The sequence below is a fragment of the Pararge aegeria genome, chromosome 22 (assembly GCF_905163445.1).
Source record: "Pararge aegeria chromosome 22, ilParAegt1.1, whole genome shotgun sequence".
Lineage (NCBI taxonomy): Eukaryota > Metazoa > Arthropoda > Insecta > Lepidoptera > Nymphalidae > Pararge > Pararge aegeria.
This window is the reverse complement of record NC_053201.1, coordinates 14,911,832-14,938,772: the sequence shown is the minus strand read 5'-3', so window position 1 is coordinate 14,938,772 and position 26,941 is coordinate 14,911,832. Positions and strand designations below refer to the sequence as shown.

Here is a 26,941-nt window from a genome sequence, read left to right as displayed (position 1 = left end):
AATACAATACTATTTACATTTAATGTATTTAAAGAATCAATAAGTTTAATCAGCTCAGGTTTGTTAACATTCCCTCTATTTCCCATTATGATAATTAAATTAGTTTTACAGTCAAACATATTCCTATTTCTACAAATTGCAGCTACAATAGCTTTTAAATTTGAGTTGGGTAAACAGTAGTTCAAAACTGTGTGTCCATTCAACTGAGAGTTAAGATATAAGCCCATGTTACATCCAATTTCATCGCTGTACATAATTGTTTTTATTGAACTGCTACTATGAGCATTTGCTTCAATAAAGGAATTATTATTAATATTTATGTTTTGTGATTTTGAGTTACTTAACCTGACACACACCTTTCTCACATTAGAGGGTGATGACACTGATGACACAAACTGGGGATGACTGCCTATACTATCAAAACTATGGGTAGATAGTGAAGTTAATTTACCACTGGGTTGTTCTGTCTTATGCCATTCATCTGAAGTCTGTGTGTACTCAGATATCATTTGCCTTTGATACATATCAAACTTTACTGCCAGTGTACGTAAAGAAGTCTGCAATCTGGCTATTTGTGCTTCTAGGATTTGTGTGTCAGATTCATAACTTAATCTATTACTTTCTAACTGTGAACTATACATTTTAATTTCATTCAATAATTCTAAACGTTCTTTCTTTGGTTTCAGAGATTTAACAGAATTTTTATGTACTTTTAACAGTTTCTGTGTTTTTTTAATATATCGGTTAACTTTGATATACTTTTTTAGTTTCCTACTGCTGCAGGGATTGACTACTGTATCTGATTTGACTATCAATAAATTAGAGAAGTTGGTATTAGCAGTAGACATGTCAGCAGCAGCAGTAACCAACTGTGGGGCCCTATCAACTAATTCTTCATATAGGCTTTGAGTGTGTATTGCTGTTGTGTTATGGGCTGCATCTTCCAGTTTGGTGATCTGGTGGTGGGCATCACTTAGCTCCCGCTGCAGGGTAGTAATCTGGCTCAGAGCCTCCTCATACTCAGCACGGCACTCATCAAACCTATTTACTAATAACTGAAGTCTATCCCGCTCTTCTACAATGTCTACATACTTTATGTGCAAATCCGATAGTTCTAATTTTAGTCTATTATTATTCCCAAGGACTTCTAATAATTCCTTTTCGTTTTCGTCTCTTTCATTATTCAATTGGGTGCATAGCTCCTTGCTTGCCTTTAATTCTTTCAGGGCCAATTGTAATTTGGATTGCTCCTGGCGCGCTAAGGCTCTGCGGGTCATCATTTTGTAATTAATTAATTAATGAAACAAGGAGTAATCACCCAAAGAATGCGAAATGACAGGTAGGTTTCGGTATTGCAGTGTATTGTTATAACAATTGCAGCGTTACACTTGGATAACGGGCAATTGCATATACACGTATGTGTTTTTTATGCGCTAAATAGTTGTTTCAAAGCCAAAACAGCTACTAGCACTCTTTAAAAAAACCAAAACAGAAGTTTAAAATTCAAGTTTTACTAACCTAACTGTCACTTTGTTTACATCGACGAAAACTTTTCTTACGCACTTTTAACACTTAAACTATTAATATATACTACTATTTATTATATTAATTAGGCGATTAAATTGGATTTGGGCACTAAAAACACACAAAATAAATTAAAATAACAAAATAAAGTACAGAGATCTTTGAACAGCTGTTATAGGCGGTGTTGCCACACCAAATTTTTCTTATTCATGTTCTAACCTAACCTAACCTATCCAAACCTTTTTAAACTAGTTTGGATTCCTTTAGACCTCAGCCCACCGGCAACTACGACTAACTAAACACTGATCTAGCTATCTGGCTTTCATCAGTGCATCAACAGCAGCATAACTAGTATTAAAATAGTAATGAGTTTTTATTAATGCATATATTAACATTAAATCTTGAATCTAAAGTCTAAAGGTGTCAAAACTAGATTTAGTTTAGGTTAGGTTAGAACATGAATACGAGGGGTGCCCGGCCACAGGCCGGGCACTTGGGTTCAGTTCAGTCAAAAATTATATATTATTTACTATTATTTATATTTGAATGAGAATGAAAAATAGCAATTATTTTGAATAGTTTTCAAAATGAGACAGACGGGTGTGGTAGGGTAAAATCTCCAATTTAAAGTTCCCTTATTGCGTATATGTTATGTGTGTTTGCATAGTAGTTTACTATAATGGTAAGCGGTTCGTGTAACGATCTTGCGCGTCTATATTTACAAGTGTGTGGGCAGTTCGTGTATTGATTATTCGATGACGAGACCTCGTAAGAGTCCCGTATCGTTATTTTTCGTCACTACCTACCCGTACCTCCCCCCCCGTGCAGGGAGTGGGTAATTTGCGCGCCTGCTGCCTTCCTTGGATGTGGTAGCAGTTTCTCAGGCTCCCTCACCGAAATCGAACCCTGATTCCCCGTTACCCGCGACAAACAATGGTAGTCGCAGAAACTCATTCCGATTACGAGACCTCGTAAGAGTCCCGTATCGTTATTTTTCGTCACTACCTACCCCCCTACCTCCCCCCGTGCGGGGTACAATATTGATATGATATTAAAAAAATACCATTAATAAATAACATAATAAAAGACCACCACTTTTATAGAGACATAACGCCACATAATTATAAAAAGTATAGTGTGTGGATCTAATCAACCACCACTGGCACCAGACCCTCAATGCCCTTAAATTTTACCTCGTTAAAATATTTAAAGTGTACTCATTCCGATTGCGAGACCTCGTAAGAGTCCCGTATCGTTATTTTTCGTCACTACCTACCCGTACCTCCCCCCTGTGCGGGGTACAATATTGATATGATATTAAAATAATACCATTAATAAATAACATAATAAAAGACCACCACTTTTATAGAGACATAACGCCACTGTGTGGCGCCGCCATCAGTCTCCTTAGACTCGGTACTTTGTCGTCGCCGTCGACTTCGCACCTTCGCCCCATATAGTAGTGGCGCGGCGCGACGGGCCTAATGTGTAAGTGAAAAAAAAAAAAAAAAAATTAAATTAATTGTTATTTTACAATATCTTCTAATATGAATAAGAGTACTTTGTATTGGTACGTTTTGTTTTTTGTTTTTTTTTTTTTAAACGGAACTGAACCTAAGTGACCGGCCTGCGGCCGGGCACCCGTCTTATTCATGTTCTAACCTAACCTAACCTATCCAAACCTTTTAAAACTAGTTTGGATTCCTTTAGACCTCAGCCCACCGGCAACTACGACTAACTAAACACTGATCTAGCTATCTGGCTTTCATCAGTGCATCAACAGCAGCATAACTAGTATTAAAATAGTAATGAGTTTTTATTAATGCATATATTCACATTAAATCTTGAATCTAAAGTCTAAAGGTGTCAAAACTAGATTTAGTTTAGGTTAGGTTAGAACATGAATACGAGGGGTGCCCGGCCACAGGCCGGGCACTTGGGTTCAGTTCAGTCAAAAATTATATATTATTTACTATTATTTATATTTGAATGAGAATGAAAAATAGCAATTATTTTGAATAGTTTTCAAAATGAGACAGACGGGTGTGGTAGGGTAAAATCTCCAATTTAAAGTTCCCTTATTGCGTATATGTTATGTGTGTTTGCATAGTAGTTTACTATAATGGTAAGCGGTTCGTGTAACGATCTTGCGCGTCTATATTTACAAGTGTGTGGGCAGTTCGTGTATTGATTATTCGATGACGAGACCTCGTAAGAGTCCCGTATCGTTATTTTTCGTCACTACCTACCCGTACCTCCCCCCCCGTGCAGGGAGTGGGTAATTTGCGCGCCTGCTGCCTTCCTTGGATGTGGTAGCAGTTTCTCAGGCTCCCTCACCGGAATCGAACCCTGATTCCCCGTTACCCGCGACAAACAATGGTAGTCGCAGAAACTCATTCCGATTACGAGACCTCGTAAGAGTCCCGTATCGTTATTTTTCGTCACTACCTACCCCCCTACCTCCCCCCGTGCGGGGTACAATATTGATATGATATTAAAAAAATACCATTAATAAATAACATAATAAAAGACCACCACTTTTATAGAGACATAACGCCACATAATTATAAAAAGTATAGTGTGTGGATCTAATCAACCACCACTGGCACCAGACCCTCAATGCCCTTAAATTTTACCTCGTTAAAATATTTAAAGTGTACTCATTCCGATTGCGAGACCTCGTAAGAGTCCCGTATCGTTATTTTTCGTCACTACCTACCCGTACCTCCCCCCTGTGCGGGGTACAATATTGATATGATATTAAAATAATACCATTAATAAATAACATAATAAAAGACCACCACTTTTATAGAGACATAACGCCACTGTGTGGCGCCGCCATCAGTCTCCTTAGACTCGGTACTTTGTCGTCGCCGTCGACTTCGCACCTTCGCCCCATATAGTAGTGGCGCGGCGCGACGGGCCTAATGTGTAAGTGAAAAAAAAAAAAAAAAAAATTAAATTAATTGTTATTTTACAATATCTTCTAATATGAATAAGAGTACTTTGTATTGGTACGTTTTGTTTTTTGTTTTTTTTTTTTTAAACGGAACTGAACCTAAGTGACCGGCCTGCGGCCGGGCACCCGTCTTATTCATGTTCTAACCTAACCTAACCTATCCAAACCTTTTAAAACTAGTTTGGATTCCTTTAGACCTCAGCCCACCGGCAACTACGACTAACTAAACACTGATCTAGCTATCTGGCTTTCATCAGTGCATCAACAGCAGCATAACTAGTATTAAAATAGTAATGAGTTTTTATTAATGCATATATTCACATTAAATCTTGAATCTAAAGTCTAAAGGTGTCAAAACTAGATTTAGGTTAGGTTAGGTTAGAACATGAATACGAGGGGTGCCCGGCCACAGGCCGGGCACTTGGGTTCAGTTCAGTCAAAAATTATATATTATTTACTATTATTTATATTTGAATGAGAATGAAAAATAGCAATTATTTTGAATAGTTTTCAAAATGAGACAGACGGGTGTGGTAGGGTAAAATCTCCAATTTAAAGCTCCCTTATTGCGTATATGTTATGTGTGTTTGCATAGTAGTTTACTATAATGGTAAGCGGTTCGTGTAACGATCTTGCGCGTCTATATTTACAAGTGTGTGGGCAGTTCGTGTATTACACAGTGACCATATAAACCACGTAAATCGAAAATCCGTCTGACAGGAGGTTTCGTACAACGGGATTTCAAAATCCAACGACTGTTATAAGCAAACGACGTACATTTTACGTCCATGGGATGTACCTGGGGAGTATTGCTTTCATTTTTCTTATGTTAATAACACTGCCATAACAATATCCTAGTTGATAACCAATTCCCTACTTCAAATTTTTGTTTTATTATGTTATTCTCGTAACACTCACGAGAGACGTCCCTCCACACACTTAGACAGACTCATTCTCGCTTTACTTGACGGATTTGTGGAAGTATAGTTGAAGAATTAATTAAACTGTCTCAGACAAAAATACACAACCAAATAAACCTTATTTTACAAGTTGTGATTCAAAGTTTTCTTTGCTAAAATTGCTATTTCTATCACTTAAAGATATCCCTAATTAGTATGTTATTGTATTTCCTAGTATACTATCTGTAATATTCCTTAGTATTTATCTCTATTTCCTATAACTTTTTCATAATATATATACATATATTTTTGATCCTTTTCTCTTTCTTCTGTAGGTTATCTAATTTCCTTCACTCACATATACTGTTTGCTGTGTTTCAGGGCGAAGTGCTATAAAATGATGCCAACAATGCTAACCAGAAGAGCGGCTGCATTGCAAGAGCAATTAAAACTTAAAAATGCCCTCAGTGAACTAAAGTCACTGAAACAACTAAATGCTGATTTAATGAGGGAACAAGATGACAGTGAAGTGGAAATGAGATCAATTATTGCCAAGAACTCCCAGCTAAAGGGTGAACTAGCTGACCTACATAGCGCTCACACTCTGGTCTTAGAGGAGCGCAACCAACTCCAGGAGGCAGTGCGTTCTTTTAACCAATGCATATCTACTTATGATGAAGCTTTAGGAAGAATTACTATGTTGGAGGGTGAATTATGTAGCGCACATAAAACTATTGATGACCTTCAGTCACAATTACAAAATGTTGAAATGCAATCAACAAATAACTTGTATGATGAACTACTTACTTCATCCTCAACAATGCCAGTGTGCATCGATCTGACTTGTGATAGCCCTTGTGTTAAAAAAACCAAGCCTCAAATAGATCTCCCCTTTTTAAATAGCCACAATAAAATAAAAAAATACATTAGAATTAGTAAAATAATAAAGAAAACTCAAAAATTAGTAAAAAACCAGAAGAAAAGCAGTGAAAACCTGATACTAAGAAAAGAACGTTCAGTTTTGTTAAATAAGTTAAATACCTTTTCTCTTTCTTTTCAAAGTAGCAGGGAAAAATATGAGAGTGAAATCCAAACCTTAAATGATGTTATTCAACAGCTGGAAGACTCACTTAAAACTATGACTATTAAATATGAGCTGTCAAAAAAGCAGATTGATGAACAAATTCTGGCAGCTGATGAGTTGTTAGCTCTAGGTACCTACAATAGGGCTCGTTTTGAGTCATTGGCAAATAAATGTCAATGTTCTCAAGATATACCTACGGCTAACCTAGACTTAAGTAGTAGTATTTTGTCCTCTAATAAGCTAGAGACCTGCCAAGAGCAGTGTGAAAGTATTATTCCTGTCACTACATCCTTAGATTATAATTTATCAAGTAAGCATAAAAAACACACTTTAGTAATTTCAGACAAGCTAGGTAAAGGTTTTGGTCCTATTATGAACTGTTACCTAGATCACTCAGTGACTAATAGATGTTCACCGGGGGGCTAATTTAGACTATCTTATTGATAGTTTGAACATAGACAGTTTAGATGTAAATAAAAATGTTATATTTTTGTTAGGAGACAGCTTAAATGTAAAAAAGACACAAATTATAAGATGTGTAGAAAAATTGCTGGCTTTGCATGAAAAATCTAAATGTAGATTTGTTATGTGTGCCTTTCCGTACTGTGGCACACTTAGTTCTAAGCGAAATAAGCAAATTTATAATTTAAATTTATTAATTTATAACTTGACATGCCGTCATAGTGAGGCCGTTTTTTATTTTGATGTGAATAAATTTATTTCACCACTGTTATTGACTAGGCATACTTTTTATCTGTCAAAAAAATGTAAGCAACATATAGCCTCATTATTAGCTTACAATTTAAATGATACAGTTACAAGTGTTGTAACTAAGTCTATTGACAACTTTACAAATTGTACTTTAGGTACCAATATTTCTGATAATGACCCAAGTACTTGTTCAAGTACTAAGAAAATTTCTTATAATTATTTAAACTAGATAGCCAGACAACGGAGAAGCTCTCCAATATGAACATTGTACATCAAAATATACAGAGCTTAACCAGCAAAGAAATTGAAATAGAACTGTTTGTGGAAAAACTCAATATACACATTCTGTGTATTACTGAGCATTGGCTCACTGGTGCACATCCAGCAGTTATCTTAAGGAATTTCAAAATGTCAAGTGTGTTCTTCAGAAGGACTGCAATTCATGGTGGGTCTTTAATTTTTGTACACAATAATATAACTTGTAAGGAGCGAAAAGACATAGTTAGTCTTTCTGTTGAACGCACTGTAGAACTATCTTGTGTGGAGCTGGAGCGATTTATAATAGTGTGTATATATCGTCCCCCCTCAGGTGATTTTAGCCTTTTTGAGGATGTAATGGAAGATGTGCTTAAGCGATTGTCTGTATCCACAAAAAAAGCAATAGTATGCGGGGATTTTAATGTTGATATTTTACTTAGTAATGCAACTACGACTAGGTTGCTAAACTTATTTAAATGTTTTAATTTAAATTATGCTTTTAGTGAACCTACTAGAATCACAGCAACCTCAGCATCGTGTTTAGATAATATTTTTCTCAACTGCGATATCTTAGGTAAATCGATAATAACCAACTTAAGATCAGATCATTGTGGCCAACAAATTACTGTTTTGAATAATATAAACAAAGATAAACATATCGTCAAGTGTAGGCCGATAACTAAGAGCAAATTGACGCGATTCAAAGGTGAAATATCATCCAAAATTCCTGCCCTTGTCTTTAAGAACGGTCATCCTGACAGCATTTATGGTACGCTCTTTAATATTATAGAAAATGAATTTAACAAAATATTCAATTTCAAACATATAGATTACTAATGATAAATTAGTGACATCTGCATATCGTCTGCGAAAGGTGCAGAAGTCATTTGTGGGATTGAGTATACGCTTTTATAATATGATTCCTAAGGTAATTTTGGACCTACCAATCCATAAGTTTAAATAATGTGTTAAAACACATTTATTACAGCGAGGTTATTATACAATTGATGAGTTTCTTAATGACAAGGTTGCTTGGAAGCATCCGGCTCCGCTTTCATCTCTCACAAGATAGAAAAATGAATGTTAAAATATAAAATGTAAATTTTTGATGTTGGAAAAGAGCAACTGCTGAGTTTCTTGCCGGCTTTTTCTCGGTAGAATCTGCCTTCCGAACCTTTTCCTTTCCTTAGGTTCATGCTCTAACCTAACCTAACCTATCCAAACCTTTTAAAACTAGTTTGGATTCCTTTAGACCTCAGCCCACCGGCAACTACGACTAACTAAACACTGATCTAGCTATCTGGCTTTCATCAGTGCATCAACAGCAGCATAACTAGTATTAAAATAGTAATGAGTTTTTATTAATGCATATATTCACATTAAATCTTGAATCTAAAGTCTAAAGGTGTCAAAACTAGATTTAGGTTAGGTTAGGTTAGAACATGAATACGAGGGGTGCCCGGCCACAGGCCGGGCACTTGGGTTCAGTTCAGTCAAAAATTATATATTATTTACTATTATTTATATTTGAATGAGAATGAAAAATAGCAATTATTTTGAATAGTTTTCAGAATGAGACAGACGGGTGTGGTAGGGTAAAATCTCCAATTTAAAGCTCCCTTATTGCGTATATGTTATGTGTGTTTGCATAGTAGTTTACTATAATGGTAAGCGGTTCGTGTAACGATCTTGCGCGTCTATATTTACAAGTGTGTGGGCAGTTCGTGTATTGATTATTCGATGACGAGACCTCGTAAGAGTCCCGTATCGTTATTTTTCGTCACTACCTACCCGTACCTCCCCCCCGTGCAGGGAGTGGGTAATTTGCGCGCCTGCTGCCTTCCTTGGATGTGGTAGCAGTTTCTCAGGCTCCCTCACCGGAATCGAACCCTGATTCCCCGTTACCCGCGACAAACAATGGTAGTCGCAGAAACTCATTCCGATTACGAGACCTCGTAAGAGTCCCGTATCGTTATTTTTCGTCACTACCTACCCCCCTACCTCCCCCCGTGCGGGGTACAATATTGATATGATATTAAAAAAATACCATTAATAAATAACATAATAAAAGACCACCACTTTTATAGAGACATAACGCCACATAATTATAAAAAGTATAGTGTGTGGATCTAATCAACCACCACTGGCACCAGACCCTCAATGCCCTTAAATTTTACCTCGTTAAAATATTTAAAGTGTACTCATTCCGATTGCGAGACCTCGTAAGAGTCCCGTATCGTTATTTTTCGTCACTACCTACCCGTACCTCCCCCCTGTGCGGGGTACAATATTGATATGATATTAAAATAATACCATTAATAAATAACATAATAAAAGACCACCACTTTTATAGAGACATAACGCCACTGTGTGGCGCCGCCATCAGTCTCCTTAGACTCGGTACTTTGTCGTCGCCGTCGACTTCGCACCTTCGCCCCATATAGTAGTGGCGCGGCGCGACGGGCCTAATGTGTAAGTGAAAAAAAAAAAAAAAAAAATTAAATTAATTGTTATTTTACAATATCTTCTAATATGAATAAGAGTACTTTGTATTGGTACGTTTTGTTTTTTGTTTTTTTTTTTTAAACGGAACTGAACCTAAGTGACCGGCCTGCGGCCGGGCACCCGTCTTATTCATGTTCTAACCTAACCTAACCTATCCAAACCTTTTTAAACTAGTTTGGATTCCTTTAGACCTCAGCCCACCGGCAACTACGACTAACTAAACACTGATCTAGCTATCTGGCTTTCATAAGTGCATCAACAGCAGCATAACTAGTATTAAAATAGTAATGAGTTTTTATTAATGCATATATTCACATTAAATCTTGAATCTAAAGTCTAAAGGTGTCAAAACTAGATTTAGTTTAGGTTAGGTTAGAACATGAATACGAGGGGTGCCCGGCCACAGGCCGGGCACTTGGGTTCAGTTCAGTCAAAAATTATATATTATTTACTATTATTTATATTTGAATGAGAATGAAAAATAGCAATTATTTTGAATAGTTTTCAAAATGAGACAGACGGGTGTGGTAGGGTAAAATCTCCAATTGAAAGTTCCCTTATTGCGTATATGTTATGTGTGTTTGCATAGTAGTTTACTATAATGGTAAGCGGTTCGTGTAACGATCTTGCGCGTCTATATTTACAAGTGTGTGGGCAGTTCGTGTATTGATTATTCGATGACGAGACCTCGTAAGAGTCCCGTATCGTTATTTTTCGTCACTACCTACCCGTACCTCCCCCCCCGTGCAGGGAGTGGGTAATTTGCGCGCCTGCTGCCTTCCTTGGATGTGGTAGCAGTTTCTCAGGCTCCCTCACCGGAATCGAACCCTGATTCCCCGTTACCCGCGACAAACAATGGTAGTCGCAGAAACTCATTCCGATTACGAGACCTCGTAAGAGTCCCGTATCGTTATTTTTCGTCACTACCTACCCCCCTACCTCCCCCCGTGCGGGGTACAATATTGATATGATATTAAAAAAATACCATTAATAAATAACATAATAAAAGACCACCACTTTTATAGAGACATAACGCCACATAATTATAAAAAGTATAGTGTGTGGATCTAATCAACCACCACTGGCACCAGACCCTCAATGCCCTTAAATTTTACCTCGTTAAAATATTTAAAGTGTACTCATTCCGATTGCGAGACCTCGTAAGAGTCCCGTATCGTTATTTTTCGTCACTACCTACCCGTACCTCCCCCCTGTGCGGGGTACAATATTGATATGATATTAAAATAATACCATTAATAAATAACATAATAAAAGACCACCACTTTTATAGAGACATAACGCCACTGTGTGGCGCCGCCATCAGTCTCCTTAGACTCGGTACTTTGTCGTCGCCGTCGACTTCGCACCTTCGCCCCATATAGTAGTGGCGCGGCGCGACGGGCCTAATGTGTAAGTGAAAAAAAAAAAAAAAAAATTAAATTAATTGTTATTTTACAATATCTTCTAATATGAATAAGAGTACTTTGTATTGGTACGTTTTGTTTTTTGTTTTTTTTTTTAAACGGAACTGAACCTAAGTGACCGGCCTGCGGCCGGGCACCCGTCTTATTCATGTTCTAACCTAACCTAACCTATCCAAACCTTTTTAAACTAGTTTGGATTCCTTTAGACCTCAGCCCACCGGCAACTACGACTAACTAAACACTGATCTAGCTATCTGGCTTTCATCAGTGCATCAACAGCAGCATAACTAGTATTAAAATAGTAATGAGTTTTTATTAATGCATATATTCACATTAAATCTTGAATCTAAAGTCTAAAGGTGTCAAAACTAGATTTAGTTTAGGTTAGGTTAGAACATGAATACGAGGGGTGCCCGGCCACAGGCCGGGCACTTGGGTTCAGTTCAGTCAAAAATTATATATTATTTACTATTATTTATATTTGAATGAGAATGAAAAATAGCAATTATTTTGAATAGTTTTCAAAATGAGACAGACGGGTGTGGTAGGGTAAAATCTCCAATTTAAAGTTCCCTTATTGCGTATATGTTATGTGTGTTTGCATAGTAGTTTACTATAATGGTAAGCGGTTCGTGTAACGATCTTGCGCGTCTATATTTACAAGTGTGTGGGCAGTTCGTGTATTGATTATTCGATGACGAGACCTCGTAAGAGTCCCGTATCGTTATTTTTCGTCACTACCTACCCGTACCTCCCCCCCCGTGCAGGGAGTGGGTAATTTGCGCGCCTGCTGCCTTCCTTGGATGTGGTAGCAGTTTCTCAGGCTCCCTCACCGGAATCGAACCCTGATTCCCCGTTACCCGCGACAAACAATGGTAGTCGCAGAAACTCATTCCGATTACGAGACCTCGTAAGAGTCCCGTATCGTTATTTTTCGTCACTACCTACCCCCCTACCTCCCCCCGTGCGGGGTACAATATTGATATGATATTAAAAAAATACCATTAATAAATAACATAATAAAAGACCACCACTTTTATAGAGACATAACGCCACATAATTATAAAAAGTATAGTGTGTGGATCTAATCAACCACCACTGGCACCAGACCCTCAATGCCCTTAAATTTTACCTCGTTAAAATATTTAAAGTGTACTCATTCCGATTGCGAGACCTCGTAAGAGTCCCGTATCGTTATTTTTCGTCACTACCTACCCGTACCTCCCCCCTGTGCGGGGTACAATATTGATATGATATTAAAATAATACCATTAATAAATAACATAATAAAAGACCACCACTTTTATAGAGACATAACCGCCATCAGTCTCCTTAGACTCGGTACTTTGTCGTCGCCGTCGACTTCGCACCTTCGCCCCATATAGTAGTGGCGCGGCGCGACGGGCCTAATGTGTAAGTGAAAAAAAAAAAAAAAAAATTAAATTAATTGTTATTTTACAATATCTTCTAATATGAATAAGAGTACTTTGTATTGGTACGTTTTGTTTTTTGTTTTTTTTATTTTTAAACGGAACTGAACCTAAGTGACCGGCCTGCGGCCGGGCACCCGTCTTATTCATGTTCTAACCTAACCTAACCTATCCAAACCTTTTAAAACTAGTTTGGATTCCTTTAGACCTCAGCCCACCGGCAACTACGACTAACTAAACACTGATCTAGCTATCTGGCTTTCATCAGTGCATCAACAGCAGCATAACTAGTATTAAAATAGTAATGAGTTTTTATTAATGCATATATTCACATTAAATCTTGAATCTAAAGTCTAAAGGTGTCAAAACTAGATTTAGTTTAGGTTAGGTTAGAACATGAATACGAGGGGTGCCCGGCCACAGGCCGGGCACTTGGGTTCAGTTCAGTCAAAAATTATATATTATTTACTATTATTTATATTTGAATGAGAATGAAAAATAGCAATTATTTTGAATAGTTTTCAAAATGAGACAGACGGGTGTGGTAGGGTAAAATCTCCAATTTAAAGTTCCCTTATTGCGTATATGTTATGTGTGTTTGCATAGTAGTTTACTATAATGGTAAGCGGTTCGTGTAACGATCTTGCGCGTCTATATTTACAAGTGTGTGGGCAGTTAGTGTATTGATTATTCGATGACGAGACCTCGTAAGAGTCCCGTATCGTTATTTTTCGTCACTACCTACCCGTACCTCCCCCCCCGTGCAGGGAGTGGGTAATTTGCGCGCCTGCTGCCTTCCTTGGATGTGGTAGCAGTTTCTCAGGCTCCCTCACCGGAATCGAACCCTGATTCCCCGTTACCCGCGACAAACAATGGTAGTCGCAGAAACTCATTCCGATTACGAGACCTCGTAAGAGTCCCGTATCGTTATTTTTCGTCACTACCTACCCCCCTACCTCCCCCCGTGCGGGGTACAATATTGATATGATATTAAAAAAATACCATTAATAAATAACATAATAAAAGACCACCACTTTTATAGAGACATAACGCCACATAATTATAAAAAGTATAGTGTGTGGATCTAATCAACCACCACTGGCACCAGACCCTCAATGCCCTTAAATTTTACCTCGTTAAAATATTTAAAGTGTACTCATTCCGATTGCGAGACCTCGTAAGAGTCCCGTATCGTTATTTTTCGTCACTACCTACCCGTACCTCCCCCCTGTGCGGGGTACAATATTGATATGATATTAAAATAATACCATTAATAAATAACATAATAAAAGACCACCACTTTTATAGAGACATAACGCCACTGTGTGGCGCCGCCATCAGTCTCCTTAGACTCGGTACTTTGTCGTCGCCGTCGACTTCGCACCTTCGCCCCATATAGTAGTGGCGCGGCGCGACGGGCCTAATGTGTAAGTGAAAAAAAAAAAAAAAAAATTAATTTAATTGTTATTTTACAATATCTTCTAATATGAATAAGAGTACTTTGTATTGGTACGTTTTGTTTTTTGTTTTTTTTTTTTTAAACGTAACTGAACCTAAGTGACCGGCCTGCGGCCGGGCACCCGTCTTATTCATGTTCTAACCTAACCTAACCTATCCAAACCTTTTAAAACTAGTTTGGATTCCTTTAGACCTCAGCCCACCGGCAACTACGACTAACTAAACACTGATCTAGCTATCTGGCTTTCATCAGTGCATCAACAGCAGCATAACTAGTATTAAAATAGTAATGAGTTTTTATTAATGCATATATTCACATTAAATCTTGAATCTAAAGTCTAAAGGTGTCAAAACTAGATTTAGGTTAGGTTAGGTTAGAACATGAATACGAGGGGTGCCCGGCCACAGGCCGGGCACTTGGGTTCAGTTCAGTCAAAAATTATATATTATTTACTATTATTTATATTTGAATGAGAATGAAAAATAGCAATTATTTTGAATAGTTTTCAAAATGAGACAGACGGGTGTGGTAGGGTAAAATCTCCAATTTAAAGCTCCCTTATTGCGTATATGTTATGTGTGTTTGCATAGTAGTTTACTATAATGGTAAGCGGTTCGTGTAACGATCTTGCGCGTCTATATTTACAAGTGTGTGGGCAGTTCGTGTATTGATTATTCGATGACGAGACCTCGTAAGAGTCCCGTATCGTTATTTTTCGTCACTACCTACCCGTACCTCCCCCCCCGTGCAGGGAGTGGGTAATTTGCGCGCCTGCTGCCTTCCTTGGATGTGGTAGCAGTTTCTCAGGCTCCCTCACCGGAATCGAACCCTGATTCCCCGTTACCCGCGACAAACAATGGTAGTCGCAGAAACTCATTCCGATTACGAGACCTCGTAAGAGTCCCGTATCGTTATTTTTCGTCACTACCTACCCCCCTACCTCCCCCCGTGCGGGGTACAATATTGATATGATATTAAAAAAATACCATTAATAAATAACATAATAAAAGACCACCACTTTTATAGAGACATAACGCCACATAATTATAAAAAGTATAGTGTGTGGATCTAATCAACCACCACTGGCACCAGACCCTCAATGCCCTTAAATTTTACCTCGTTAAAATATTTAAAGTGTACTCATTCCGATTGCGAGACCTCGTAAGAGTCCCGTATCGTTATTTTTCGTCACTACCTACCCGTACCTCCCCCCTGTGCGGGGTACAATATTGATATGATATTAAAATAATACCATTAATAAATAACATAATAAAAGACCACCACTTTTATAGAGACATAACGCCACTGTGTGGCGCCGCCATCAGTCTCCTTAGACTCGGTACTTTGTCGTCGCCGTCGACTTCGCACCTTCGCCCCATATAGTAGTGGCGCGGCGCGACGGGCCTAATGTGTAAGTGAAAATAAAAAAAAAAAAATTAATTTAATTGTTATTTTACAATATCTTCTAATATGAATAAGAGTACTTTGTATTGGTACGTTTTGTTTTGTGTTTTTTTTTTTTTAAACGTAACTGAACCTAAGTGACCGGCCTGCGGCCGGGCACCCGTCTTATTCATGTTCTAACCTAACCTAACCTATCCAAACCTTTTAAAACTAGTTTGGATTCCTTTAGACCTCAGCCCACCGGCAACTACGACTAACTAAACACTGATCTAGCTATCTGGCTTTCATCAGTGCATCAACAGCAGCATAACTAGTATTAAAATAGTAATGAGTTTTTATTAATGCATATATTCACATTAAATCTTGAATCTAAAGTCTAAAGGTGTCAAAACTAGATTTAGGTTAGGTTAGGTTAGAACATGAATACGAGGGGTGCCCGGCCACAGGCCGGGCACTTGGGTTCAGTTCAGTCAAAAATTATATATTATTTACTATTATTTATATTTGAATGAGAATGAAAAATAGCAATTATTTTGAATAGTTTTCAAAATGAGACAGACGGGTGTGGTAGGGTAAAATCTCCAATTTAAAGCTCCCTTATTGCGTATATGTTATGTGTGTTTGCATAGTAGTTTACTATAATGGTAAGCGGTTCGTGTAACGATCTTGCGCGTCTATATTTACAAGTGTGTGGGCAGTTCGTGTATTGATTATTCGATGACGAGACCTCGTAAGAGTCCCGTATCGTTATTTTTCGTCACTACCTACCCGTACCTCCCCCCCCGTGCAGGGAGTGGGTAATTTGCGCGCCTGCTGCCTTCCTTGGATGTGGTAGCAGTTTCTCAGGCTCCCTCACCGGAATCGAACCCTGATTCCCCGTTACCCGCGACAAACAATGGTAGTCGCAGAAACTCATTCCGATTACGAGACCTCGTAAGAGTCCCGTATCGTTATTTTTCGTCACTACCTACCCGTACCTCCCCCCCCGTGCAGGGAGTGGGTAATTTGCGCGCCTGCTGCCTTCCTTGGATGTGGTAGCAGTTTCTCAGGCTCCCTCACCGGAATCGAACCCTGATTCCCCGTTACCCGCGACAAACAATGGTAGTCGCAGAAACTCATTCCGATTACGAGACCTCGTAAGAGTCCCGTATCGTTATTTTTCGTCACTACCTACCCCCCTACCTCCCCCCGTGCGGGGTACAATATTGATATGATATTAAAAAAATACCATTAATAAATAACATAATAAAAGACCACCACTTTTATAGAGACATAACGCCACATAATTATAAAAAGTATAGTGTGTGGATCTAATCAACCACCACTGGCACCAGACCCTCAATGCCCTTAAATTTTACCTCGTTAAAATATTTAAAGTGTACTCATTCCGATTGCGAGACCTCGTAAGAGTCCCGTATCGTTATTTTTCGTCACTACCTACCCGTACCTCCCCCCTGTGCGGGGTACAATATTGATATGATATTAAAATAATACCATTAATAAATAACATAATAAAAGACCACCACTTTTATAGAGACATAACGCCACTGTGTGGCGCCGCCATCAGTCTCCTTAGACTCGGTACTTTGTCGTCGCCGTCGACTTCGCACCTTCGCCCCATATAGTAGTGGCGCGGCGCGACGGGCCTAATGTGTAAGTGAAAATAAAAAAAAAAAAATTAATTTAATTGTTATTTTACAATATCTTCTAATATGAATAAGAGTACTTTGTATTGGTACGTTTTGTTTTGTGTTTTTTTTTTTTTAAACGTAACTGAACCTAAGTGACCGGCCTGCGGCCGGGCACCCGTCTTATTCATGTTCTAACCTAACCTAACCTATCCAAACCTTTTAAAACTAGTTTGGATTCCTTTAGACCTCAGCCCACCGGCAACTACGACTAACTAAACACTGATCTAGCTATCTGGCTTTCATCAGTGCATCAACAGCAGCATAACTAGTATTAAAATAGTAATGAGTTTTTATTAATGCATATATTCACATTAAATCTTGAATCTAAAGTCTAAAGGTGTCAAAACTAGATTTAGGTTAGGTTAGGTTAGAACATGAATACGAGGGGTGCCCGGCCACAGGCCGGGCACTTGGGTTCAGTTCAGTCAAAAATTATATATTATTTACTATTATTTATATTTGAATGAGAATGAAAAATAGCAATTATTTTGAATAGTTTTCAAAATGAGACAGACGGGTGTGGTAGGGTAAAATCTCCAATTTAAAGCTCCCTTATTGCGTATATGTTATGTGTGTTTGCATAGTAGTTTACTATAATGGTAAGCGGTTCGTGTAACGATCTTGCGCGTCTATATTTACAAGTGTGTGGGCAGTTCGTGTATTGATTATTCGATGACGAGACCTCGTAAGAGTCCCGTATCGTTATTTTTCGTCACTACCTACCCGTACCTCCCCCCCCGTGCAGGGAGTGGGTAATTTGCGCGCCTGCTGCCTTCCTTGGATGTGGTAGCAGTTTCTCAGGCTCCCTCACCGGAATCGAACCCTGATTCCCCGTTACCCGCGACAAACAATGGTAGTCGCAGAAACTCATTCCGATTACGAGACCTCGTAAGAGTCCCGTATCGTTATTTTTCGTCACTACCTACCCCCCTACCTCCCCCCGTGCGGGGTACAATATTGATATGATATTAAAAAAATACCATTAATAAATAACATAATAAAAGACCACCACTTTTATAGAGACATAACGCCACATATTTATAAAAAGTATAGTGTGTGGATCTAATCAACCACCACTGGCACCAGACCCTCAATGCCCTTAAATTTTACCTCGTTAAAATATTTAAAGTGTACTCATTCCGATTGCGAGACCTAAGAGTCCCGTATCGTTATTTTTTGTCACTACCTACCCGTACCTCCCCCTGTGCGGGGTACAATATTGATATGATATTAAAATAATACCATTAATAAATAACATAATAAAAGACCACCACTTTTATAGAGACATAACGCCACATATTTATAAAAAGTATAGTGTGTGGATCTAATCAACCACCACTGGCACCAGACCCTCAATGCCCTTAAATTTTACCTCGTTAAAATATTTAAAGTGTACTCATTCCGATTGCGAGACCTAAGAGTCCCGTATCGTTATTTTTTGTCACTACCTACCCGTACCTCCCCCTGTGCGGGGTACAATATTGATATGATATTAAAATAATACCATTAATAAATAACATAATAAAAGACCACCACTTTTATAGAGACATAACGCCACTGTGTGGCGCCGCCATCAGTCTCCTTAGACTCGGTACTTTGTCGTCGCCGTCGACTTCGCACCTTCGCCCCATATAGTAGTGGCGCGGCGCGACGGGCCTAATGTGTAAGTGAAAAAAAAAAAAAAAAAAATTAAATTAATTGTTATTTTACAATATCTTCTAATATGAATAAGAGTACTTTGTATTGGTACGTTTTGTTTTTTGTTTTTTTTTTTTTAAACGGAACTGAACCTAAGTGACCGGCCTGCGGCCGGGCACCCGTCTTATTCATGTTCTAACCTAACCTAACCTATCCAAACCTTTTAAAACTAGTTTGGATTCCTTTAGACCTCAGCCCACCGGCAACTACGACTAACTAAACACTGATCTAGCTATCTGGCTTTCATCAGTGCATCAACAGCAGCATAACTAGTATTAAAATAGTAATGAGTTTTTATTAATGCATATATTCACATTAAATCTTGAATCTAAAGTCTAAAGGTGTCAAAACTAGATTTAGTTTAGGTTAGGTTAGAACATGAATACGAGGGGTGCCCGGCCACAGGCCGGGCACTTGGGTTCAGTTCAGTCAAAAATTATATATTATTTACTATTATTTATATTTGAATGAGAATGAAAAATAGCAATTATTTTGAATAGTTTTCAAAATGAGACAGACGGGTGTGGTAGGGTAAAATCTCCAATTTAAAGTTCCCTTATTGCGTATATGTTATGTGTGTTTGCATAGTAGTTTACTATAATGGTAAGCGGTTCGTGTAACGATCTTGCGCGTCTATATTTACAAGTGTGTGGGCAGTTCGTGTATTGATTATTCGATGACGAGACCTCGTAAGAGTCCCGTATCTTTATTTTTCGTCACTACCTACCCGTACCTCCCCCCCCGTGCAGGGAGTGGGTAATTTGCGCGCCTGCTGCCTTCCTTGGATGTGGTAGCAGTTTCTCAGGCTCCCTCACCGGAATCGAACCCTGATTCCCCGTTACCCGCGACAAACAATGGTAGTCGCAGAAACTCATTCCGATTACGAGACCTCGTAAGAGTCCCGTATCGTTATTTTTCGTCACTACCTACCCCCCTACCTCCCCCCGTGCGGGGTACAATATTGATATGATATTAAAAAAATACCATTAATAAATAACATAATAAAAGACCACCACTTTTATAGAGACATAACGCCACATAATTATAAAAAGTATAGTGTGTGGATCTAATCAACCACCACTGGCACCAGACCCTCAATGCCCTTAAATTTTACCTCGTTAAAATATTTAAAGTGTACTCATTCCGATTGCGAGACCTCGTAAGAGTCCCGTATCGTTATTTTTCGTCACTACCTACCCCCCTACCTCCCCCCGTGCGGGGTACAATATTGATATGATATTAAAATAATACCATTAATAAATAACATAATAAAAGACCACCACTTTTATAGAGACATAACGCCACTGTGTGGCGCCGCCATCAGTCTCCTTAGACTCGGTACTTTGTCGTCGCCGTCGACTTCGCACCTTCGCCCCATATAGTAGTGGCGCGGCGCGACGGGCCTAATGTGTAAGTGAAAAAAAAAAAAAAAAAATTAATTTAATTGTTATTTTACAATATCTTCTAATATGAATAAGAGTACTTTGTATTGGTACGTTTTGTTTTTTGTTTTTTTTTTTTTAAACGTAACTGAACCTAAGTGACCGGCCTGCGGCCGGGCACCCGTCTTATTCATGTTCTAACCTAACCTAACCTATCCAAACCTTTTAAAACTAGTTTGGATTCCTTTAGACCTCAGCCCACCGGCAACTACGACTAACTAAACACTGATCTAGCTATCTGGCTTTCATCAGTGCATCAACAGCAGCATAACTAGTATTAAAATAGTAATGAGTTTTTATTAATGCATATATTCACATTAAATCTTGAATCTAAAGTCTAAAGGTGTCAAAACTAGATTTAGGTTAGGTTAGGTTAGAACATGAATACGAGGGGTGCCCGGCCACAGGCCGGGCACTTGGGTTCAGTTCAGTCAAAAATTATATATTATTTACTATTATTTATATTTGAATGAGAATGAAAAATAGCAATTATTTTGAATAGTTTTCAAAATGAGACAGACGGGTGTGGTAGGGTAAAATCTCCAATTTAAAGCTCCCTTATTGCGTATATGTTATGTGTGTTTGCATAGTAGTTTACTATAATGGTAAGCGGTTCGTGTAACGATCTTGCGCGTCTATATTTACAAGTGTGTGGGCAGTTCGTGTATTGATTATTCGATGACGAGACCTCGTAAGAGTCCCGTATCGTTATTTTTCGTCACTACCTACCCGTACCTCCCCCCCCGTGCAGGGAGTGGGTAATTTGCGCGCCTGCTGCCTTCCTTGGATGTGGTAGCAGTTTCTCAGGCTCCCTCACCGGAATCGAACCCTGATTCCCCGTTACCCGCGACAAACAATGGTAGTCGCAGAAACTCATTCCGATTACGAGACCTCGTAAGAGTCCCGTATCGTTATTTTTCGTCACTACCTACCCCCCTACCTCCCCCCGTGCGGGGTACAATATTGATATGATATTAAAAAAATACCATTAATAAATAACATAATAAAAGACCACCACTTTTATAGAGACATAACGCCACATAATTATAAAAAGTATAGTGTGTGGATCTAATCAACCACCACTGGCACCAGACCCTCAATGCCCTTAAATTTTACCTCGTTAAAATATTTAAAGTGTACTCATTCCGATTGCGAGACCTCGTAAGAGTCCCGTATCGTTATTTTTCGTCACTACCTACCCGTACCTCCCCCCTGTGCGGGGTACAATATTGATATGATATTAAAATAATACCATTAATAAATAACATAATAAAAGACCACCACTTTTATAGAGACATAACCGCCATCAGTCTCCTTAGACTCGGTACTTTGTCGTCGCCGTCGACTTCGCACCTTCGCCCCATATGGTAGTGGCGCGGCGCGACGGGCCTAATGTGTAAGTGAAAAAAAAAAAAAAAAAAATTAAATTAATTGTTATTTTACAATATCTTCTAATATGAATAAGAGTACTTTGTATTGGTACGTTTTGTTTTTTGTTTTTTTTTTTTTAAACGGAACTGAACCTAAGTGACCGGCCTGCGGCCGGGCACCCGTCTTATTCATGTTCTAACCTAACCTAACCTATCCAAACCTTTTAAAACTAGTTTGGATTCCTTTAGACCTCAGCCCACCGGCAACTACGACTAACTAAACACTGATCTAGCTATCTGGCTTTCATCAGTGCATCAACAGCAGCATAACTAGTATTAAAATAGTAATGAGTTTTTATTAATGCATATATTCACATTAAATCTTGAATCTAAAGTCTAAAGGTGTCAAAACTAGATTTAGGTTAGGTTAGGTTAGAACATGAATACGAGGGGTGCCCGGCCACAGGCCGGGCACTTGGGTTCAGTTCAGTCAAAAATTATATATTATTTACTATTATTTATATTTGAATGAGAATGAAAAATAGCAATTATTTTGAATAGTTTTCAAAATGAGACAGACGGGTGTGGTAGGGTAAAATCTCCAATTTAAAGCTCCCTTATTGCGTATATGTTATGTGTGTTTGCATAGTAGTTTACTATAATGGTAAGCGGTTCGTGTAACGATCTTGCGCGTCTATATTTACAAGTGTGTGGGCAGTTCGTGTATTGATTATTCGATGACGAGACCTCGTAAGAGTCCCGTATCGTTATTTTTCGTCACTACCTACCCGTACCTCCCCCCCCGTGCAGGGAGTGGGTAATTTGCGCGCCTGCTGCCTTCCTTGGATGTGGTAGCAGTTTCTCAGGCTCCCTCACCGGAATCGAACCCTGATTCCCCGTTACCCGCGACAAACAATGGTAGTCGCAGAAACTCATTCCGATTACGAGACCTCGTAAGAGTCCCGTATCGTTATTTTTCGTCACTACCTACCCCCCTACCTCCCCCCGTGCGGGGTACAATATTGATATGATATTAAAAAAATACCATTAATAAATAACATAATAAAAGACCACCACTTTTATAGAGACATAACGCCACATAATTATAAAAAGTATAGTGTGTGGATCTAATCAACCACCACTGGCACCAGACCCTCAATGCCCTTAAATTTTACCTCGTTAAAATATTTAAAGTGTACTCATTGCGATTGCGAGACCTCGTAAGAGTCCCGTATCGTTATTTTTCGTCACTACCTACCCGTACCTCCCCCCTGTGCGGGGTACAATATTGATATGATATTAAAATAATACCATTAATAAATAACATAATAAAAGACCACCACTTTTATAGAGACATAACGCCACTGTGTGGCGCCGCCATCAGTCTCCTTAGACTCGGTACTTTGTCGTCGCCGTCGACTTCGCACCTTCGCCCCATATAGTAGTGGCGCGGCGCGACGGGCCTAATGTGTAAGTGAAAAAAAAAAAAAAAAAATTAATGTAATTGTTATTTTACAATATCTTCTAATATGAATAAGAGTACTTTGTATTGGTACGTTTTGTTTTTTGTTTTTTTTTTTTTTAAACGGAACTGAACCTAAGTGACCGGCCTGCGGCCGGGCACCCGTCTTATTCATGTTCTAACCTAACCTAACCTATCCAAACCTTTTAAAACTAGTTTGGATTCCTTTAGACCTCAGCCCACCGGCAACTACGACTAACTAAACACTGATCTAGCTATCTGGCTTTCATCAGTGCATCAACAGCAGCATAACTAGTATTAAAATAGTAATGAGTTTTTATTAATGCATATATTCACATTAAATCTTGAATCTAAAGTCTAAAGGTGTCAAAACTAGATTTAGTTTAGGTTAGGTTAGAACATGAATACGAGGGGTGCCCGGCCACAGGCCGGGCACTTGGGTTCAGTTCAGTCAAAAATTATATATTATTTACTATTATTTATATTTGAATGAGAATGAAAAATAGCAATTATTTTGAATAGTTTTCAAAATGAGACAGACGGGTGTGGTAGGGTAAAATCTCCAATTTAAAGTTCCCTTATTGCGTATATGTTATGTGTGTTTGCATAGTAGTTTACTATAATGGTAAGCGGTTCGTGTAACGATCTTGCGCGTCTATATTTACAAGTGTGTGGGCAGTTCGTGTATTGATTATTCGATGACGAGACCTCGTAAGAGTCCCGTATCGTTATTTTTCGTCACTACCTACCCGTACCTCCCCCCCCGTGCAGGGAGTGGGTAATTTGCGCGCCTGCTGCCTTCCTTGGATGTGGTAGCAGTTTCTCAGGCTCCCTCACCGGAATCGAACCCTGATTCCCCGTTACCCGCGACAAACAATGGTAGTCGCAGAAACTCATTCCGATTACGAGACCTCGTAAGAGTCCCGTATCGTTATTTTTCGTCACTACCTACCCCCCTACCTCCCCCCGTGCGGGGTACAATATTGATATGATATTAAAAAAATACCATTAATAAATAACATAATAAAAGACCACCACTTTTATAGAGACATAACGCCACATAATTATAAAAAGTATAGTGTGTGGATCTAATCAACCACCACTGGCACCAGACCCTCAATGCCCTTAAATTTTACCTCGTTAAAATATTTAAAGTGTACTCATTCCGATTGCGAGACCTCGTAAGAGTCCCGTATCGTTATTTTTCGTCACTACCTACCCGTACCTCCCCCCTGTGCGGGGTACAATATTGATATGATATTAAAATAATACCATTAATAAATAACATAATAAAAGACCACCACTTTTATAGAGACATAACGCCACTGTGTGGCGCCGCCATCAGTCTCCTTAGACTCGGTACTTTGTCGTCGCCGTCGACTTCGCACCTTCGCCCCATATAGTAGTGGCGCGGCGCGACGGGCCTAATGTGTAAGTGAAAAAAAAAAAAAAAAAATTAATGTAATTGTTATTTTACAATATCTTCTAATATGAATAAGAGTACTTTGTATTGGTACGTTTTGTTTTTTGTTTTTTTTTTTTTAAACGGAACTGAACCTAAGTGACCGGCCTGCGGCCGGGCACCCGTCTTATTCATGTTCTAACCTAACCTAACCTATCCAAACCTTTTAAAACTAGTTTGGATTCCTTTAGACCTCAGCCCACCGGCAACTACGACTAACTAAACACTGATCTAGCTATCTGGCTTTCATCAGTGCATCAACAGCAGCATAACTAGTATTAAAATAGTAATGAGTTTTTATTAATGCATATATTCACATTAAATCTTGAATCTAAAGTCTAAAGGTGTCAAAACTAGATTTAGGTTAGGTTAGATTAGAACATGAATACGAGGGGTGCCCGGCCACAGGCCGGGCACTTGGGTTCAGTTCAGTCAAAAATTATATATTATTTACTATTATTTATATTTGAATGAGAATGAAAAATAGCAATTATTTTGAATAGTTTTCAAAATGAGACAGACGGGTGTGGTAGGGTAAAATCTCCAATTTAAAGTTCCCTTATTGCGTATATGTTATGTGTGTTTGCATAGTAGTTTACTATAATGGTAAGCGGTTCGTGTAACGATCTTGCGCGTCTATATTTACAAGTGTGTGGGCAGTTCGTGTATTGATTATTCGATGACGAGACCTCGTAAGAGTCCCGTATCGTTATTTTTCGTCACTACCTACCCGTACCTCCCCCCCCGTGCAGGGAGTGGGTAATTTGCGCGCCTGCTGCCTTCCTTGGATGTGGTAGCAGTTTCTCAGGCTCCCTCACCGGAATCGAACCCTGATTCCCCGTTACCCGCGACAAACAATGGTAGTCGCAGAAACTCATTCCGATTACGAGACCTCGTAAGAGTCCCGTATCGTTATTTTTCGTCACTACCTACCCCCCTGTAATGTAGGTAGTTTAATAATTAGCCCGCACTTCATTATGTTGTTCTACCAATAAACCATTCTGCGATAGTCCGTCGTTTTATTAAGTACATTACATTTTGGCGCAGTCGGTTATTTTAATTAAAATCATGCCTTTTGGTAAAATCGAGCCTTTTGACGTTAGTTCCCACAACTGGGATGCATATTGTCGTCGGGTGAAGCAATTTATTGCGTTAAATAACATCAGTGAAGATTTACACGTGGCCACGTTGGTAACACATGTCGGCATTGCATGTTACGAATTGATGTGCGACTTGTGTTCCCCGGATTTACCGGAAGACAAGAAGTTTGAACAATTAGTGAAGATTGTCAAAGACCACTTGGAGCCACAAAGGTCGGAGATCGCAGAGAGACATATGTTCCGGCAAAGGAAGCAAAGGCAAGGGGAGATAGTGAGTGATTATTTGAAAAGTCTAAAACATCTCGCCAAACATTGCAATTTTCGGGATTCTTTGGAGGTAAATTTGAGAGACCAGTTTGTTTCTGGCCTTCAAAGTGAAGATATGAGGTCACGATTGTTTGCCGAGCGGAACATCGATTATAAGCGAGCAATAGAACTCGCATTGGCGCTCGAGGCAGCGGAGAGACATGCAGCGGAGGCAGCGTCCGGGGCGAGTTCCAGCGCCATCTCGGAAGGGCTGCATCGCATCAGATCCTCACCAGCGCGCGCGGAGCGCGGGCGCATGAAACGGCGCGAGGGAGCGGGTGGCGTGCAGGCAGACGCGGCGGCCAGGGCCGGTGCGCTGAGCCTCGAGGGCTCACGGCGCGGCTGCTGGCGTTGCGGGCGCAGCGGGCATCCGCCGTCCCGGTGCCGCTACAAGTTCTACAGCTGTGATTCGTGTGGGCAGAGGGGCCACCTGAAGGTCGTGTGCGGTAATGTTGATAAGTGTAGTGATGCGGTTATACAGAAAAACACAAAAGGTCAGTTGTTTTTTAATGATTCCGATGACAGTGTTTTAGATTTTTATAATATAATTTGCGAGGGTAATGACGGCCCGTATTATATCAAATTAAACGTAGAAAAGTCTGTAGTTAAATTTGAAATAGATACTGGTAGTAAGATCTCTGTAATTTCAAAGCATTTTTATGATAATCATTTTTCTAGCGTTTGTTTACAACATAAAAATTTAAGGTTAAGATCTTACACAGGTAGTGTTATT

General features: G+C 39.2%; 2 protein-coding genes across 2 annotated transcripts; both read left to right on the top strand.

Annotated features, from left to right (window-relative positions):
* Positions 1 to 5,779: 5,779 nt before the first annotated feature.
* On the top strand, positions 5,780 to 6,643 carry LOC120633574 (myosin-2-like; the record flags this gene model as incomplete). Its single annotated transcript, XM_039903783.1, has 1 exon — positions 5,780 to 6,643. A coding segment is annotated over exon 1 (864 nt), but the record flags the coding sequence as incomplete, so codon positions are not given.
* A 19,181-nt stretch (positions 6,644 to 25,824) lies between these two features.
* Positions 25,825 to 26,722, top strand: LOC120633755 (the record flags this gene model as incomplete). The annotated part of the gene is made up of 1 exon (XM_039904088.1): positions 25,825 to 26,722. A coding segment is annotated over exon 1 (852 nt), but the record flags the coding sequence as incomplete, so codon positions are not given.
* Between the last annotated feature and the right edge of the window lie 219 nt (positions 26,723 to 26,941).